Source organism: Entelurus aequoreus, linkage group LG12 (assembly GCF_033978785.1).
Source record: "Entelurus aequoreus isolate RoL-2023_Sb linkage group LG12, RoL_Eaeq_v1.1, whole genome shotgun sequence".
Taxonomy (NCBI): Eukaryota; Metazoa; Chordata; class Actinopteri; order Syngnathiformes; family Syngnathidae; genus Entelurus; species Entelurus aequoreus.
This window is the reverse complement of record NC_084742.1, coordinates 23,028,939-23,043,979: the sequence shown is the minus strand read 5'-3', so window position 1 is coordinate 23,043,979 and position 15,041 is coordinate 23,028,939. Positions and strand designations below refer to the sequence as shown.

The 15,041-nt window shown below is 44.9% G+C and overlaps 2 protein-coding genes across 5 annotated transcripts; one reads left to right on the top strand and one right to left on the bottom strand.

Annotated features, from left to right (window-relative positions):
• Positions 1–1,741: 1,741 nt before the first annotated feature.
• Positions 1,742–6,400, bottom strand: LOC133662742 (E3 ubiquitin-protein ligase CCNB1IP1). Of its 4 annotated transcripts, none has more exons than XM_062066868.1 (5): positions 6,237–6,400; positions 5,368–5,665; positions 5,144–5,288; positions 4,889–5,059; positions 1,742–2,438 (listed from the first exon to the last, which is right to left on the bottom strand). In XM_062066868.1, the coding sequence occupies exons 2-5, from the start codon at positions 5,662–5,664 to the stop codon at positions 2,308–2,310; spliced, it is 744 nt and encodes a 247-aa protein (XP_061922852.1). In that variant the 5' UTR covers position 5,665; positions 6,237–6,400; the 3' UTR covers positions 1,742–2,307. The 4 variants fall into 4 exon arrangements, with proteins under 4 accessions (XP_061922852.1, XP_061922855.1, XP_061922853.1 ...); XM_062066871.1 differs by having other exon boundaries at positions 6,225–6,392; XM_062066869.1 differs by lacking the exon at positions 6,237–6,400 and adding an exon at positions 6,170–6,234.
• A 2,927-nt stretch (positions 6,401–9,327) lies between these two features.
• On the top strand, positions 9,328–14,862 carry si:ch211-212k18.5 (sal-like protein 1). The gene is made up of 3 exons (XM_062066866.1): positions 9,328–9,571; positions 10,607–13,734; positions 13,806–14,862. Exons 1-3 carry the CDS (start codon positions 9,496–9,498, stop codon positions 13,983–13,985), a joined length of 3,384 nt encoding a protein of 1,127 aa, XP_061922850.1. The 5' UTR covers positions 9,328–9,495; the 3' UTR covers positions 13,986–14,862.
• The last annotated feature ends 179 nt before the right edge of the window (positions 14,863–15,041 follow it).

Sequence of the window (15,041 nt, the reverse complement as noted above, 5' to 3'; positions counted from 1 at the left end):
ATTTGATAAAACCTCATCGAACTGGATGCAATCTTACTTGGAGGGGAGGAAACAGGTGGTAGCGGTGAATGGCACCGTGCCCCCCCTCTCGGTAAGCTGTGGAGTCCCCCAAGGCAGTATATTAGGGCCTGTACTGTTCCTAATATACATAAACGACATGTCATCAGCATGCGACTGTGAATTGTTTTTGTTTGCGGATGACTCGGCCCTGCTGGTATCCGGCAAGGACAAGTCACAGGTGGAGAAAATCCTCAGTGCTGAACTCTGCAGAATTTGCACCTGGCTCGCTGACAACAAGCTATCAATACACTTGGGTAAAACGGAATCCATCCTATTTGGGTCCCACGTCAACCTTAAAAAAGTCAATGACTTCACTATAAAAGTGGGTGACATTGTTATCACAAGGAAGGAGGAGGTCACCTACCTAGGCTCCATTCTAGAGGCTAATCTTTCCTGTGATAAAATGGCAACCAAGGTAATCAAAAAGGTCAACCAACGAACGAGATTTCTCTATAAAATCTCCTCTCTGGTCAGCAAAGGTCTTAACTCATTCTCTTTCTAAGCCACATCAATATGGAATGCACTCCCAACAGGTGTAAAAGAAAGGGCATCTTTATCCTCCTTCAAAACCGCACTAAAAGAACATCTCCAGGCAACTACAACCCTAAACTAACACCCTCCCTTCCACATAATACCTCTTCGGACTATAAATAATCAAATGTAAACAATCAAACAATCAAATGTAGTCACTTTTTCTTATACTTTCTGATCTCTATGTCCACTACTTGCTATATATATCCTACCAAGTCAGTCCTACACTGTTTCAATAACCATTTCTCTGATGATGCATATGTTGATGCTGATTGTTGATGTCTGAAGTGTTGATACCAACTAACCCTACCCCCCTCCATATCCCACACCCCGGATTGTAAATAATGTAAATAATTCAATGTATGTACTCTGATGATTATCTTGTGTGATGACTGTATTATGATGTTAGTATATATTTGATAGTATTTGATAGTATATATCTGTATCATGAATCAATTTAAGAAGACCCCGACTTAAACAAGTTGAAAAACTTATTCGGGTGTTACCATTTAGTGGTCAATTGTATGGAATATGTACTTCACTGTGCAACCTACTAATTAAAGTTTCAATCAATCAATCAAAAAAAGTGCCTCCCTCCCCCTTTATATTATTTCTGTTTGAAGTTTTCACTCTATCTTTCAGGAATCCTGTTTATTTTGAATGTCATCTGACACAAGAAGGCTGAGGTCTAAGGGTAAAATCACAAGTTAGCCAGTGGAGCCATCTGCGATTGTTTGGCCAGTGAGCCCCCTGTTAGAAATACTACATAAGTGGAGCAAGTCTAATTTAAAGGCAAATATTCAAAGTATGAAAAAAAATTTTTTTCCTTTTTATTATGTATAATCACTAGGTTAGCAACATTAAATCGGTTAATTCCATTAGAAAAAAACTTTTGTTTAAGCTCTGTTGCTTCGAATAATCGTATGATTGTAATTAATAATTTCTGATCAAATCTGGACTGCATAAAATGCCTAGAACTTTTAATTAGCGGATATAATTTCCGCACTGCTGCCATAGTAGCACACGAGCGGTAATGTGTGATCTGATGGCTTCATTTTTTAAACAATGTTTATTAATGTACACATGTTTAAACTATAATTTCAATGTTGTTAATGTGCATTTATTATGAAAAAAAAGAATGAAAATCACAGCAAGCAAAAAATGTGTTTATTTTCCCTAAAATACACATTTATCGTAGAATATGAAGTGTGCGATTAATCAAACAAATTAATTGATACTAGATTACTAAAATAACCGATAGCTGCAGCCAAATAATCACCCGGGTTTTTTATTTTATTTTTAAGATACATTTTTATGGTATTTTATTAATTCAGGAATATCAAGAGTGCAGCCCGATGTCCTTTTTTTTACCAGCATCTTTTTTTATCAGGCCTCTGTGAAATAAATATTACATCATATAAACTAAATATTAGATATTATATGCCGCAGAAAGTTTCTGCTATACTCAAGATTCTATCACACAAACACAATAAAGTTCACTGTCACTTTACTACCGCTTTCTGAAAGAAAATTCAGTGACAAACAAGAGAAGTTTTTTTTTGGTTTTTTTTACAAGGTTAAGACTCCTACTAACCCTTTTTTCTGTCTTGGGGACACAGAATACAAACTGACAGGGCACTAAACTCCACGAAACGCTTCCAGAAGAACAAGTCTTGAACAAAGTCTACTTTCAAACGGATGTCTCCCCTGCTGTCTTCAGTTCTTCATGACTGCTCGGTCTTTGTTGTGAACAGGGGAGCAAAGCTGGAAGAAGTTTCTGCGTCTGTCAGAATCCAGACATGGCAAGAAGTGGGGGTTCCTTTCGGGAGTCTGGTGGCTGGCCACCCCTAGGCGACAGACACATGGCAATGTGATGGTAGAACGCCATTGTTACAGGGACTTAAGTTGTAATTACTGTAGCAGCTGTACAAGAGGTGGCAACCTCTTTGGGACGAAACATCTACAGCTGTGTAGATAGACCATTTTTATTCAAAATGTAAAACCTTCAATAAAAAAAACGATATTTATTTTTGTCATATTACATATGATTTGTTAGTTTACTGCCAATCACAGCATGAACTTTGCAAATAAATATAATTTTTCAGGGCAACTGTATAAATAGATAACATACTTTTCTAATCCTGTGGGGGAAATTAAGGAAAATTCCCACTTTCTGCCAAAACACAGTCATTGTTATGCAACTTTTTTGTAAGCAACACGTTACATTTTAAGTTATTAACAATAGGTGGATTCGTTTTTGTTCTTTTCCGGTAAAGCACCTTTAGTACGGTACAGAGACATACCATTTTCCCACAAGGTAGGCTACACATTGAGTGAGGGAAAGGATGTGCGCCTCCTGTCAGGTGTCCACTCGGTAAACAAATACAGTGCAACGGTTCCATATTTACAGTTAGCACTTTGAGCTCATAGGTAGTTCACATTACGAAGTAGGATAAAATGGCCAGATGTTGTACACTCGACTGTCAAAATGGTGAGTATGCAGTGTTGGACACTTACCACACTCAATACTGTACTTGCCATATTTGCTACATTGCAGAATGAGAAGGTTATACCACAATAAAAAGGGCAGAAGAAGAGTAAATACACTTCCAGCAGGTGTGCATGGACCGAAGTCTATTTGGGACAGCAATACTCTGACAACATTTGCGCACTAAGGAACTAAGTACCGTATTTTTCGCACTACAAGTCGCAGTTTTTTTCATAGTTTGGCCGGGGGTGCGACTTATACTCAGGAGCGACTTATGTGTGAAATTATTAACACATTACCGTAAAATATCAAATAACATTATTTAGCTCATTCACGTAAGAGACTAGACGTATAAGATTTCATCGGATTTAGCGAATAGGAGTGACAGATTGTTTGGTAAACGTATAGCATGTTCTATATGTTATAGTTATTTGAATGACTCTTACCATAATATGTTACGTTAACATACCAGGCACCTTCTCAGTTGGTTATTTATGCATCATATAACATACACTTATTCAGCCTGTTCACTATTCTTTTTTTATTTTAAATTGCCTTTCAAATGTCTATTCTTGGTGTTGGTTTTTATCAAATAAATTTCCCCAAGAAATGCGACTTATACTCCAGTGCGACTTATATATGTTTTTTTCCTTCTTTATTGTGCATTTTCGGCCGGTGCGACTTATACTCCGGAGCGACTTATAGTCCGAAAAATACGGTACACTGAGTCTCAATTTGCCCATTTCAGTCCAAAAAAGAAGTCTTTTGAGTGCTTTAGTGCAAATTCACTGAAAAGTATGGCAAAATGCAGAGCACGGTGTTCCTCAATGGCGGTTTGCAGTTAGCATATCCTCGTACAGTGTGTAGTGTAGCATGTTAAGCTTTTCCTCGTCCTCTAGGGATGATACTTGTAAGAAACGTAGTTTATTTGCAGCTGCACTTCAGCCAATAAAAAAAAGTTTAAAAAGTTAAAGTATCACTGATAGTCACACACACAATAGGTGTGGTGAAATTACCCTCTGCATTTGACCCATCCCCTTGTTCAACCCCCTGGGAGGTGAGGGGAGCAGTGAGCATCAGCGGTGGCCGTGCTCGGGAATCATTTTGGTGATTTAACCCCCAATTCCAACCCTTGATGCTGAGTGCCAAGCAGGGAGGTAACGGTCCCATTTTTATAGTCTTTGATATGACTCAGCCGGGGTTTGAACTCACGACCTACCAATCTCAGGGCGGACACGCTAACCACAAGACCACTAAGCAGGAAAAAAACTATAATTTTTGAAAAACAATCATTATTCAAACTGTTACTGTTGCACTTGTCTGCTTTGTTGCACTTTTCTAAATGGATACATTTAAAAAAAAAAAAAAAAAAAGGTCTTGTATTCATTGCACAATTACATGTTAGGTTTAAGCTGTTTACACAACAGCTAAGCAGTTTTTTGCTATGCATTTTCTTTCCTTACTGTACCCTAAATGAACTAAAGTGTCGCCTAAAAAAAGTATGTACCAAACCCATACCGGGAGGATGTGTTGCATAGAGGACTGGAAGCTGTGCTGCTCCAGCAATATCAGAGAGGATTTCTGATTTTTTTTTTTTTAGGACACGGAAACGGGAATGACAAAATATGTTTTTTTCCTGGGGAAGCAGGAGGGTTGGCAAGTATGACTGAAGCGGTGTACCGTTAGAACCCTGGTAATTAATAATCTATTGCATAGGAAAGATTATTCCACTCTGAAGTCTTATTGAAGGACTAATATACTTCTCAGTAGCTTATATACTTCTCAGTAACTTAGTGAAGTTTGTCCTACCAGTATTGACATTGTGGTATGTCAGCTGACGCGGGGACTGGCCACTGTCCAACACCATGGTGCGCATCCTCAGCTGTTCATACATGCCCTGAAGCTTCTGGTACTGCCTGCTCTTCTCCATCAGCCGCTCAGACACATCGACGTTCTTCCTCTTGTAGTCCTCCAACATCTACACGTGCACACATCCTTTTACAATTCAAGAAGTCATTTTATCACCCAGTTAATATGGTAGAAAAATACCAAGTTTAACTCCCTTCTTCAAGTAGGCAATTTCCGCTTTCATGGCTGACAGCTCTAGCTGCTTGGTCTGGTTCTGCTGGGTCAGAACATTTTCCATCTGTAGCAGCTGCTTTTCAACACGAGTCGCACTGTATTCCTGATACATGCGCTCCTGATGGACCTGCATCCAGGGGACGCAGGGAAAAGTACACTTGGTATTTAGCAGGGATGGACTCACAGAGGGTTTACTCAAACTCAACCTGGTAGTTCCAGAAGGCCAGAGCTCGGGAAGTGATGTCCAGAACTATGTCTGGGCGCAGACCACACAGCACCATGGCCTTGTAATGCTCGGACGGCGACAGCTCTGTCCTTAAAATGTCAATTTTTTTAGACAGAGTGGACGAGCAGGCCGGACAGATGGTTGGAGCATGGTTAAATTCACGGGACCCATGCTGATCGCAGAACACGTGCGAACAGGCCGTGACCCAGGCAAAGGTGGTCAACTTGACCCGACACTTGGCGAAGTTGCACAGGAGGGTGTCGTCACAGAGAGACATACTACAGACAGGGAAAAGACGAAAAAGTCACACGATGAATGACGTTAAGGCTGTGTTTATCAATCAATAACACACATTTTAACACTGTGGATATTTTCAGCTGAGATAGGCTCCAGCGCCCCCCGCGACCCCGAAGGGAATAAGCGGTAGAAAATGGATGGATGGATGAACATAATTTACATTGACTCACTAAACACTGGAAAGTGTTTCAATAACTAATAATTTTAATGACTGTAGTAGCATAGATACTCATAAGCAAATAGTCAAACGACATAAGGATTTAAAAGCCAAGTAGAAAAACACAATGATTTAATAATTAAAACGTTGTTGTTTTCTTTAAGATAGCAAATAACCAGAATTATGTGAACGTTAGCTATGGTTTCCTAGCAAGCAGCTATAGCAACATGCTAACAGCTATCTTCGACCAGTTCTCTCTCACTTTAGCTGCTAAAACTTTACTTTTCTCGAAAAAATAACTGAAACCTTACCGTGAAATATAACCCACCATAACACCCACCTGCAGTCGTAACTTAACTTTACAACAACAAAAAACTATTTACATTTCAATTTACCTTGAGAATGGCTGTCAGCTGGAGAAAGAGACGTCACCGACAATACTGGGATCTAATTGGTCAAGAGAACACGTGATCAATCAAGGCAAGCAATTTGCCAGTTGTCCTTTTTTTGTATTATTATGTTTACATAGTTCGCTTGAAAGTTGAATTAATTATCGGCTTATAAAAAGAGTGGCAGTTCAAATTAGTAATTTTCCGAGTGGAGTTTGAAACTCTCTTCTCTTATTGGTATGGACAGTGTACAACATAGACATCTTATAAGTAGACGCAGCATTGGCTGCTGTGACGCGAGAAATTCGGCCGCCATCTTGAAGTGGTGATGAGGAGCCGGCGAGCAGCCTAAACTGACAGTTGACAGGTAGAAAACAAAGATGCCGGGCTCGTGTTCAGAGTTTTCCTGCTCAAATGAGCGGACTGTTGAAAATAGGAATCGTGGGATTACTATTGGTTGTATTTTGTGAAAAGAATATTACTATATTATTATAGTTCTCTGCAAACCTATGGTGGCATCATGCCTTCAGTGTGCATATTGTATATAGTTCTCTGCAAACCTATGAAATGTTGTATTTTGTCTTCATTATTTTGTCAGAATGCACCAGAATGCTTCATTTGTATGTGAAAATCACAAAGAAATCTGCTGGGGGAGGATGACCCCCCTACAGGGGTTTGGTTTACAAACTTTCAGCCCCACCTAAAACAAAATTCACCAGCCGCCACAGATTATGATGCATTCTCATTTTAGGCAAAGTATAAGACAATACTGTCTTAACAGTATAATTGTAACACAGGGGTTAGTGCATGTGCCTCACAATACAAAGGTCCTGAGTAGTCCTGAGTTCAATCCCGAGCTCGGGATCTTTCTGTGCGGAGTTTGCATGTACTCCCCGTGACTGCGTGGGTTCCCTCCGGGTACTCCGGCTTCCTCCCACCGCCAAAAACATGCACCTGGGGATAGGTTGATTCATGATTGGCAACACTAAATTGGCCCTGGTGTGTGAAAGTGAGTGTGAATGTTGTCTGTCTACCTGTGTTGGCCCTGTGATGAGATGGCGACTTGTCTAGGATGTACCCCGCCTTCCGCCCGAATGCAGCTGAGATAGGCTCCAGCCCCCCCCCCCCGCGACACCAAAAGGGACAAGCGATAGAAAAAGGATGGATGGATGGATGGATAATTGTAACTAGGAATAAGTCTTCAAGTAACAATATTAAAATACTAACATTGTTGGGTAAAACAGAATTTGGTTTTATTCTGAATCCATTGAAACAGATTGGTGGTTTTAGCTGATATAAAGACTTTCAGGTGTTTATATATGTTTATGTTTAAGTATTTGGCAGACGCTTTTATCCAAAGCGACATACATAAAAAAATACATATAAAACAATCACTGTAAACATTATCATTTAAGGGAAGAATGTAATACAAAATATCAATACAAAGTGTCAAGACAGAATAAAATCTCTGCTGCTGCAGCAACAGAAATACAGTCTATAGGTCCCTAAGATATATAGATATCTAATGTATTCATACATTGTTTATGTAGGATATACGCATGTATATATAACCTAATCATATTGTTTCTTGAATTTAAAAGTAGCTGACCGTTTTTGTCCGCCTTTTCTGGGATTATATTCCCAGTTTTGATCTCGGACGTCTGGTCACTTATAGCATATAAGAATATTCTATTACTGTTAAGCAAACTATGAATAATAAAACACGCCAAAACATGTGTCCTTTATCATAGCTACACATATGACAAAAAACGCGCGAAAATCAGTGGTATTCAGTGAGGTAAGATGAATTAAATGCTGTGACAGTTCATTGCTCCTGCCAAATTAATTGCACTGAGTGGAGCGGGTCACCACTCCTAGATGGCGGCCCGCGTCTCATCAGCGCCAGTAGGCAGTATAGCGCTCGATGCTGCGTCTACTTATAAGATGTTTAATGTCTATGGTGTACAAGGGCTGGGCGGATCGATACACACATCAATAGTATCAGTGGCAGGGTAGTAACGGTATCGGTATGAAGTCAATACTGCGGTGATGAGAACATTATTTTTCAGTGTTCTTTTGTAATTGTTTTCAAAAATATCTGTGTTTGTGTTGTTGGGTTGTTCATAATGTTACATACAGTAGTTGATAGAGTATAGGACAAACTCTGGGAATAATTAGTCCTTAAACAAAAGAGGGCTAGGAAGACGAATAGACAAAGGATTTTATGAGTGCCATTATTTATTTTTCGACTCCTTTATTTTGCTCCGTCGCGTTCAATGAGCTTGAACTTCCTCCAAATGAAAAGTATCGGTAACACTGACCCCAATCTTTCCTTGTGTCGAATTGATACCAACATTTGCAGCATTGGCCACCCCTATTGATTTGCCAATGGAACAAGTGAACAGTCAAAACAAGCTTATTTTAAAAAAAAACTTTATTGAAAGTATCCAATTTCTAGGTGGAGTAAAGAGCCCCCCACCGTTGGTTGTACAGAGTGGAGGCAGGTGGGGCTGAAAGGGGGACTTTGTGCAATGCACTAGTATATCCATGGGGAGGGGAGGGGGATCTCAGTCAACTGTGTCCAACACGCCAATTGTCACAGATAGCCATCTATTTGCTGCCTTTTAAATAGACTGCACTGGAGGGGGGTGCACCGCAACACATGCATGTGCACACACTACTCTCTAATGTAAGTATTTTACAAGAATATATGCATCTTTGATATTTTTTAAACCCACATATTATTATTGAGCACCAAAGTACACCTCGGTTGCACTCCTATGCAATACTGTAAAGACACCTGTTGTTATGTTGTAACACTCTCACATGCACACCTCTTGCTTTATAATGTTTTATTTAAAGTAGGAGAAAGGCACATAAGCTCGAGTGGGTGGTGGGGTGGGGGGTGGCAGGGAGTTACACGCTATTGAAATGCAAATATTAAAGAACAAGGAGGGGTTCTGTGCGTGTGGTGTGTGTGTGTGTGTGTGTGTGTTTGCGTGCGTGGTTTGAGTGTGCGTGTGCACGGGAGAGGGAAGGACGGCTCAAATTGGGACAAGTTTTTTTTTCTTTTGGGGGGGGGGGGTGTTAAGGGAGACTTTGAGCCACTCTGCAGCCTCTTGTTACACAGTGAAGACCTGCAGGAGTCTTCTCTCTCTCTCTTCAACTTTTGGAAATTTGCTTCCTTGGATGCGTTTGAGGAACAGAACAACAACAACAAAAAAAGAGTTAAACCGATGCGCCCCCCTCGCGCTTATCGTGAATTATGTCACGCCGGAAGCAGAAGAGACCCCAGCATCTCGTTAACGCCGATCCGGGGGGCCCGGGGGTGCTAGCTCACGGTGAGGAAACCACTTTTATTGTCATTATTATTGTGTACTTTAAAGGTTGTTTAGAGAAGTTTAAAAGGTCTCGTACGTGCCACCTGGCTCCCGACTCACGCAGGCCCCTGCAGACTAGGGGCCCCCAGGAAGTGAATTGTCTTGATAATGAACCAACAAACAAGAAGCAACAGGCTGCTGAGTCTCTGCTATTAGCTGACAATAAGGTGCATGTGTTGGGAGGAGGAGGGGGGGGGGGTGTTCCCAAGGCAGTGTCTTTGCTAAAGATTAATCTTGCACCCTTCAGTGCTTTTCTGTTTAATGCCACGCCCCCCCCCCGCCCCCCCCCCCCCCACACACACACACACACATACACGCCGCACCTTACCATTGACTGTAAAGTCCTACACAGTTACATGGGGTGGGATCTGGGGGGTGTGTCCATGCTATAATGCGTTCAGATGGAAGCTCCAGGTTAGTCCATCAATGGGTGAGAAGGAATTCCATGGAGGTCTCGTCTTTCATTCCATCACTAAACCTCTCCAGGAGGGAATAGCTAGTTTGTGTCTCCATTGTTGACCCCCCCACCCCCCTCCACACACACACACACACTCTGCTCAGTCACCCAACCCCCGCTTACTTCTCTCTTTTTGCTCTTTCTCACTCCACGCTCAAGATCCTGAAAGAATTTGACCCCTGAGCGGCAGAGGTCAGATTAACTGACCAATTGGAATGAGAGGACAGTGCCCAGGACCCTCAGCTTGGCCTGACCCTTCACCTCCACTGTGACGTAGGGGGCGGGGGAGGGCAAATGGGGAGATGAAAGACGCTACTGCACTAGGGGATGGGGGAGCGGGTTAAGGGTGGTTATGGGTTGCCCTGGTGATGCCCATTGTCCTCAAAAAAGGGGTTGCCATGACAACAAGGTGGTGTGTTTATTTGTTGTGTGAGGAGTTTAGCTGTGGAGAGCACAGACTGAGACATGGAGGAGGTCTTCCCTACATCATGTCAGAAAAAAGAGCTCAACACTTGCCTTGTTTTTGTGTCCAACTTCAGATGAGCACATGGGCATGAAGTCGCCATCCACCTCACTTGGCTCAGAAGTCACTTCCTCTGGATCTTCCGCATCATCCCCGACTTCGCTCCAAGACTGCCAGCCGCCCCTGGCCCCCCGCCCATCCCCCGGGGGGATCCACGCGCCCTCCTTGCCCAACGAGAGCTCCCCCCCTCCGCACTGGCCCAACCACATTGCCCCCTTTGCCACCTCCCTCCCAAACACGCACTCCTCCCTCTCCCCCGACTTTCCTCACCCCTCCTTGTCCTCTCAGACTCACTCGCCTCCCCCTTTGGGAAAGACCTCTGGCCCTCAAATGCTGACGCACCAAGGGAATTCTCACTCCACCATGACCTCCCCAATGATGGGCAGTTCGGCCACCACCACTACCTCATCCTCGTCCTCTCTATGTGTGCCCACCCACTGTGACAGTGACAGCCTGGGTCAACACCAGGCCTCCAGCTTGCCAGGTCACCAGTTACAGGTGCCTCCCACCCTCGCTGTGCTCTTGGAAGAGCTTCGGGTTCTACAGCAGCGGCAAATACACCAGATGCAGATCACTGAGGAAATCTGCAGGCATGTTCTGCGACTTGGAGGTGCAGTGTTTGGGCAGGATGCTAACACACAAGCTAGCGGCACTGAGAACAACCAGAAACCCAGTGGAGGGGCTTCGTCTCCGCCAGCACATCTCTCTACTGCCACAATTGTCACCACAGCGCCGTCGCTTTTAACCGGCATTTCATCGTCCCTCTTTTCACAGCTGCCTCTCTCCAAGCAAGGTGCCTCACAGGTAAACGGCAGCCGAACGCCAATGTCCTCCACTTCCCCCGCTTCATCTATCTCCACCATGCCCAGCTCATCTGTGGCCTCCCTTCACCCCCTGTCTTTGTCTTTGGGGCTACCACTGCGCTACCTCCATGAGAAGTCCGCCAACACCTCCTTATTTGCCCGCGCTAATGGCATCAGCTTCACCACGCCTCCCGTTCCCACCACCAGCCATTCCCAGGACCTCGCCTCGCCGGCTTCCTCCCTAGGTTCCGCGTTGGGACGTCCGCAGCACGTATGTCGTTTTTGCGGGAAGGTCCTGAGCAGTGACTCGTCACTGCAGATCCATCTGAGGTCGCACACTGGTGAGCGGCCCTACCAGTGTCCCGTCTGCCTCAGCCGCTTCACCACGCGTGGAAACCTTAAAGCTCACTTTCTGCGACACCGGGAGCAGAACCCTGAGCTTTCCCTTTCCCTTCTTCCCCCGGCACTATCTGAGCAGACACAGAGCAGCTCTGCCTCCGGCACCATCCAAAGGAGGAGGAAGAGGCGAGCAGACGATGACGAGTCCTTTAACGGAGTGAAGGGCAGCATACCCGGAGTGACAGACAATATGGCTCTGGGATTCCTTTCTGGTACATCCAGTCGGCCTTCTGCTTCCTCTCTCCCTCTGCCGCCAACAGTGGACATGGCACTGCTGTCCACTGCCCATTCCCTGCTGCAGCTGAACCGAGCTTCAGTTGCCGCCAGTGCACCGAGTTCCGTGCTGCCCTCTTCCTCTTCATCCATGGGAAGTCAGTACAAAGGAGCAAAGCAGCAGCGCTTTGACGAGAACACTCCTCCTCACTCGGCACTCCACACAGCCACTTCCTATTCCCAGCTTGCTCAGCTTCCCAAAATTCTCTTCCCTGGAGGTACTTCCCCACACCATCTGGCCCTCCTGCGACCATCGGGCCACCCGTCCAGCCCTCACCTAACTTCACCACATCAGCTTCCCTTTCCCTTCCCTCCCTTCCCTAAGCCATCCACCACTTCTCCGTCCTCCTCTCCTGCCACCTCCACTCAGACGTCAGACACTTCCAAGCTGCAGCGGCTGGTCCAGAAGCTTGAAAAGCAGCCACAAGGAGGGGCATCGTCTTCTTCATCTGCCCAGTCTTCCTCCAACTTTTCTCTCACCTTTTTGGAGGCTAAGGGGGACACAAATGGTCATGACCACAGCACCAACTCTAGCGCTTATCGCAGGGAAATGTTAGCCGCTCTAGGCCTCAGTCCAAACACAGGAGGTCTAGCAAGTGGCCAAGGGGTCTCAGGTAGTAACTCCACCACCACCACCGCGACTTCATCTCTACCCACTGCGCAGGCTGCTAATCAGTGCGGGGTGTGCCTGCGTGTCCTCAGCTGCCCTCGAGCCCTGCGCTTGCACCAGGCTACCCATCTGGGAGAGCGCCCCTTCCCTTGTAAGCTCTGCGGTCGCTCCTTCTCCACCAAGGGCAGCCTCAGGGCGCACCTAGCCACTCATCGGGCAAGGCCACCCAACTCCCGAGCGCAAAACTCCTGCCCGTTGTGTCCACGCAAGTTTACTAACGCCTTAGTTCTTCAGCACCACATCCGCCTGCACCTCGGAGGGCAAATCCCACCCGATGAAGACATGCCAGTAGAGGACAGTACAGAAACAGGGAAGGCAATCTTTGATGACACAAAAAATGACTCACCATCCACAGTTGGACAACTCCTACCACTGGCTCTTACAAAATCTTCTGCTTCTAAGACAGCTCCTGATGTAAAGACAGAAGAATCTGGGAGTTCCACACCCAGCATCAGCCCACCACCGACCAATAATCCCCACTCAGCAGGAGCTGAGGACTCCCTGGTTTTGAAAGACAACAACTTAGACGGTGGTGGTCCCCTGAACGGCTCCACATTCCCGCAAGAGGAGCCTCCCCAAGCTGACCTTGGCAGCCCTCTCAAAGCCCCCTTGGCAAGCCCTCATTCAGCTGCAGTTAATGAAGAAGACACCCCTCTTTCCTTATGTGTTTCCAAGCATGACGTACAGACACATGACGCTGACAGCCCCGCGCCAAAAATAAATCCCATACCTGCACTCATCTCCACTGCCAGCCCGGGGACTGACTGTGATGCTCAGGAGGCTAACGGCAACGTCCAACACAGCCCAGGTGTGCAAGATGTCATCCAAATTCAAAGAGGAGAAAAGAACACATCCACAGCAGACCCAGTGAAAGAGACTTCAGAAATCCCAGAGCCCCCTGCTGCAGCACCTGGGCCACATTCTCAACACCCCCGTCCGGATAAACCCTACAGCTGCTCCCAATGCGGGAAGGCCTACGCCAGCCGTAGTGGACTTAAGGTAAGACAATTCTTCACCACGCTGTTACATGAGTGTCAATTAAACCACTTTGCCGTTGGTCTCATCCACAGGGCCACATGAAAACTCACCCTAATGCCTACGCCAAGCCTCAAACCAGTGAGAGCAATTTTGCCGAGGATCCCAGCTCCAAGATCCTGGAAGAGAAGCAGGAAGGGAAAGAAGGCAGTAGCGACCCAGAAGCAAGCACTGGTTGTGACAAGGCCGGTGAGCTATTGGATGCCACTGCTTAGGGAAGAAGATAGTTTGGACTGTCATTAAACTCTTCATAGAAATAGTTTGTGTTGTAGTTGATGCTGCAGGATTTTTGGAAATGTAGAACACAACTTGTCGTCTTAAAAAAAACCTGTACTTCAAAACTCACAGTGAGGCCTTATTTTATACACCGTTCCTTCTAATGGTTGCTGTGAACACTTGGGGTGTAACGGCACGCCATAACCACAGTTGGGTTTTGACGTTGTCTGTCCAAGTTGAACAACGCTGGTTTATTTTTTAGGTAAGCACAACAACGCAGACAAGTACAATATTTGAACAGTGTGAAGAAATATTTTATTTTTAGTAAAGTTATTGAATAAAGTGCTACGTCAAACTCAATGAAGGTGCGTCGCAACGGCGTACACCAACTGATCCCCGTTTAATGTGTATTGTGTGGGAAATCGAACAATCCAATTCTGACTCCAAAGACTGTTACACCCCTATTGATCACAAAAGCTGACCTCCATACCAAAACAGGCCATATTTCTAATGGTCCACATTTGTAAATATGACAACTTTTGTTCTCCTTTTGGACTTCTTCGTAAAATGTGCTGCTGCTGACTGCACTGCTGCCACGCTAGCAATATTGACCACGATGGCGATGAATGTGTAGCCACAAATGACTTGACTGGTGACGATTGTCCATGGTTGCCAAGGTAACCTCCAGGGTTGCTCAAAGGAAGGAAGGGCACAGTACATTAGTGCCCACCTGTCCGTCGGGTCCCCCATTTTTCTTTCTCTCAAAGTGTGAAAGTTATCGCTGCATCCATGCTTAGTGTAATGTGGATGTTTTTGTTGTTGTTGTAGCGATGCCACAAAGTTTGAGCCTTGTGTTTGTAAACAAATAAAATGAAGGAGGATGACGCGCTTTGTTGTTTCCTGCGTGTCTCTTCAAGTCTGCAGTGGTTGATTCTGCAATGTGGCAAAAAGCTAAGAACATCATAGCAGTGCTCGTCTGTGATTCGTTGTGATCCGATGGCGTGTTAGCTTTGTGTGTTTGGACGCCCAATTCAGCTTTTTTGTGTCTTTTAATG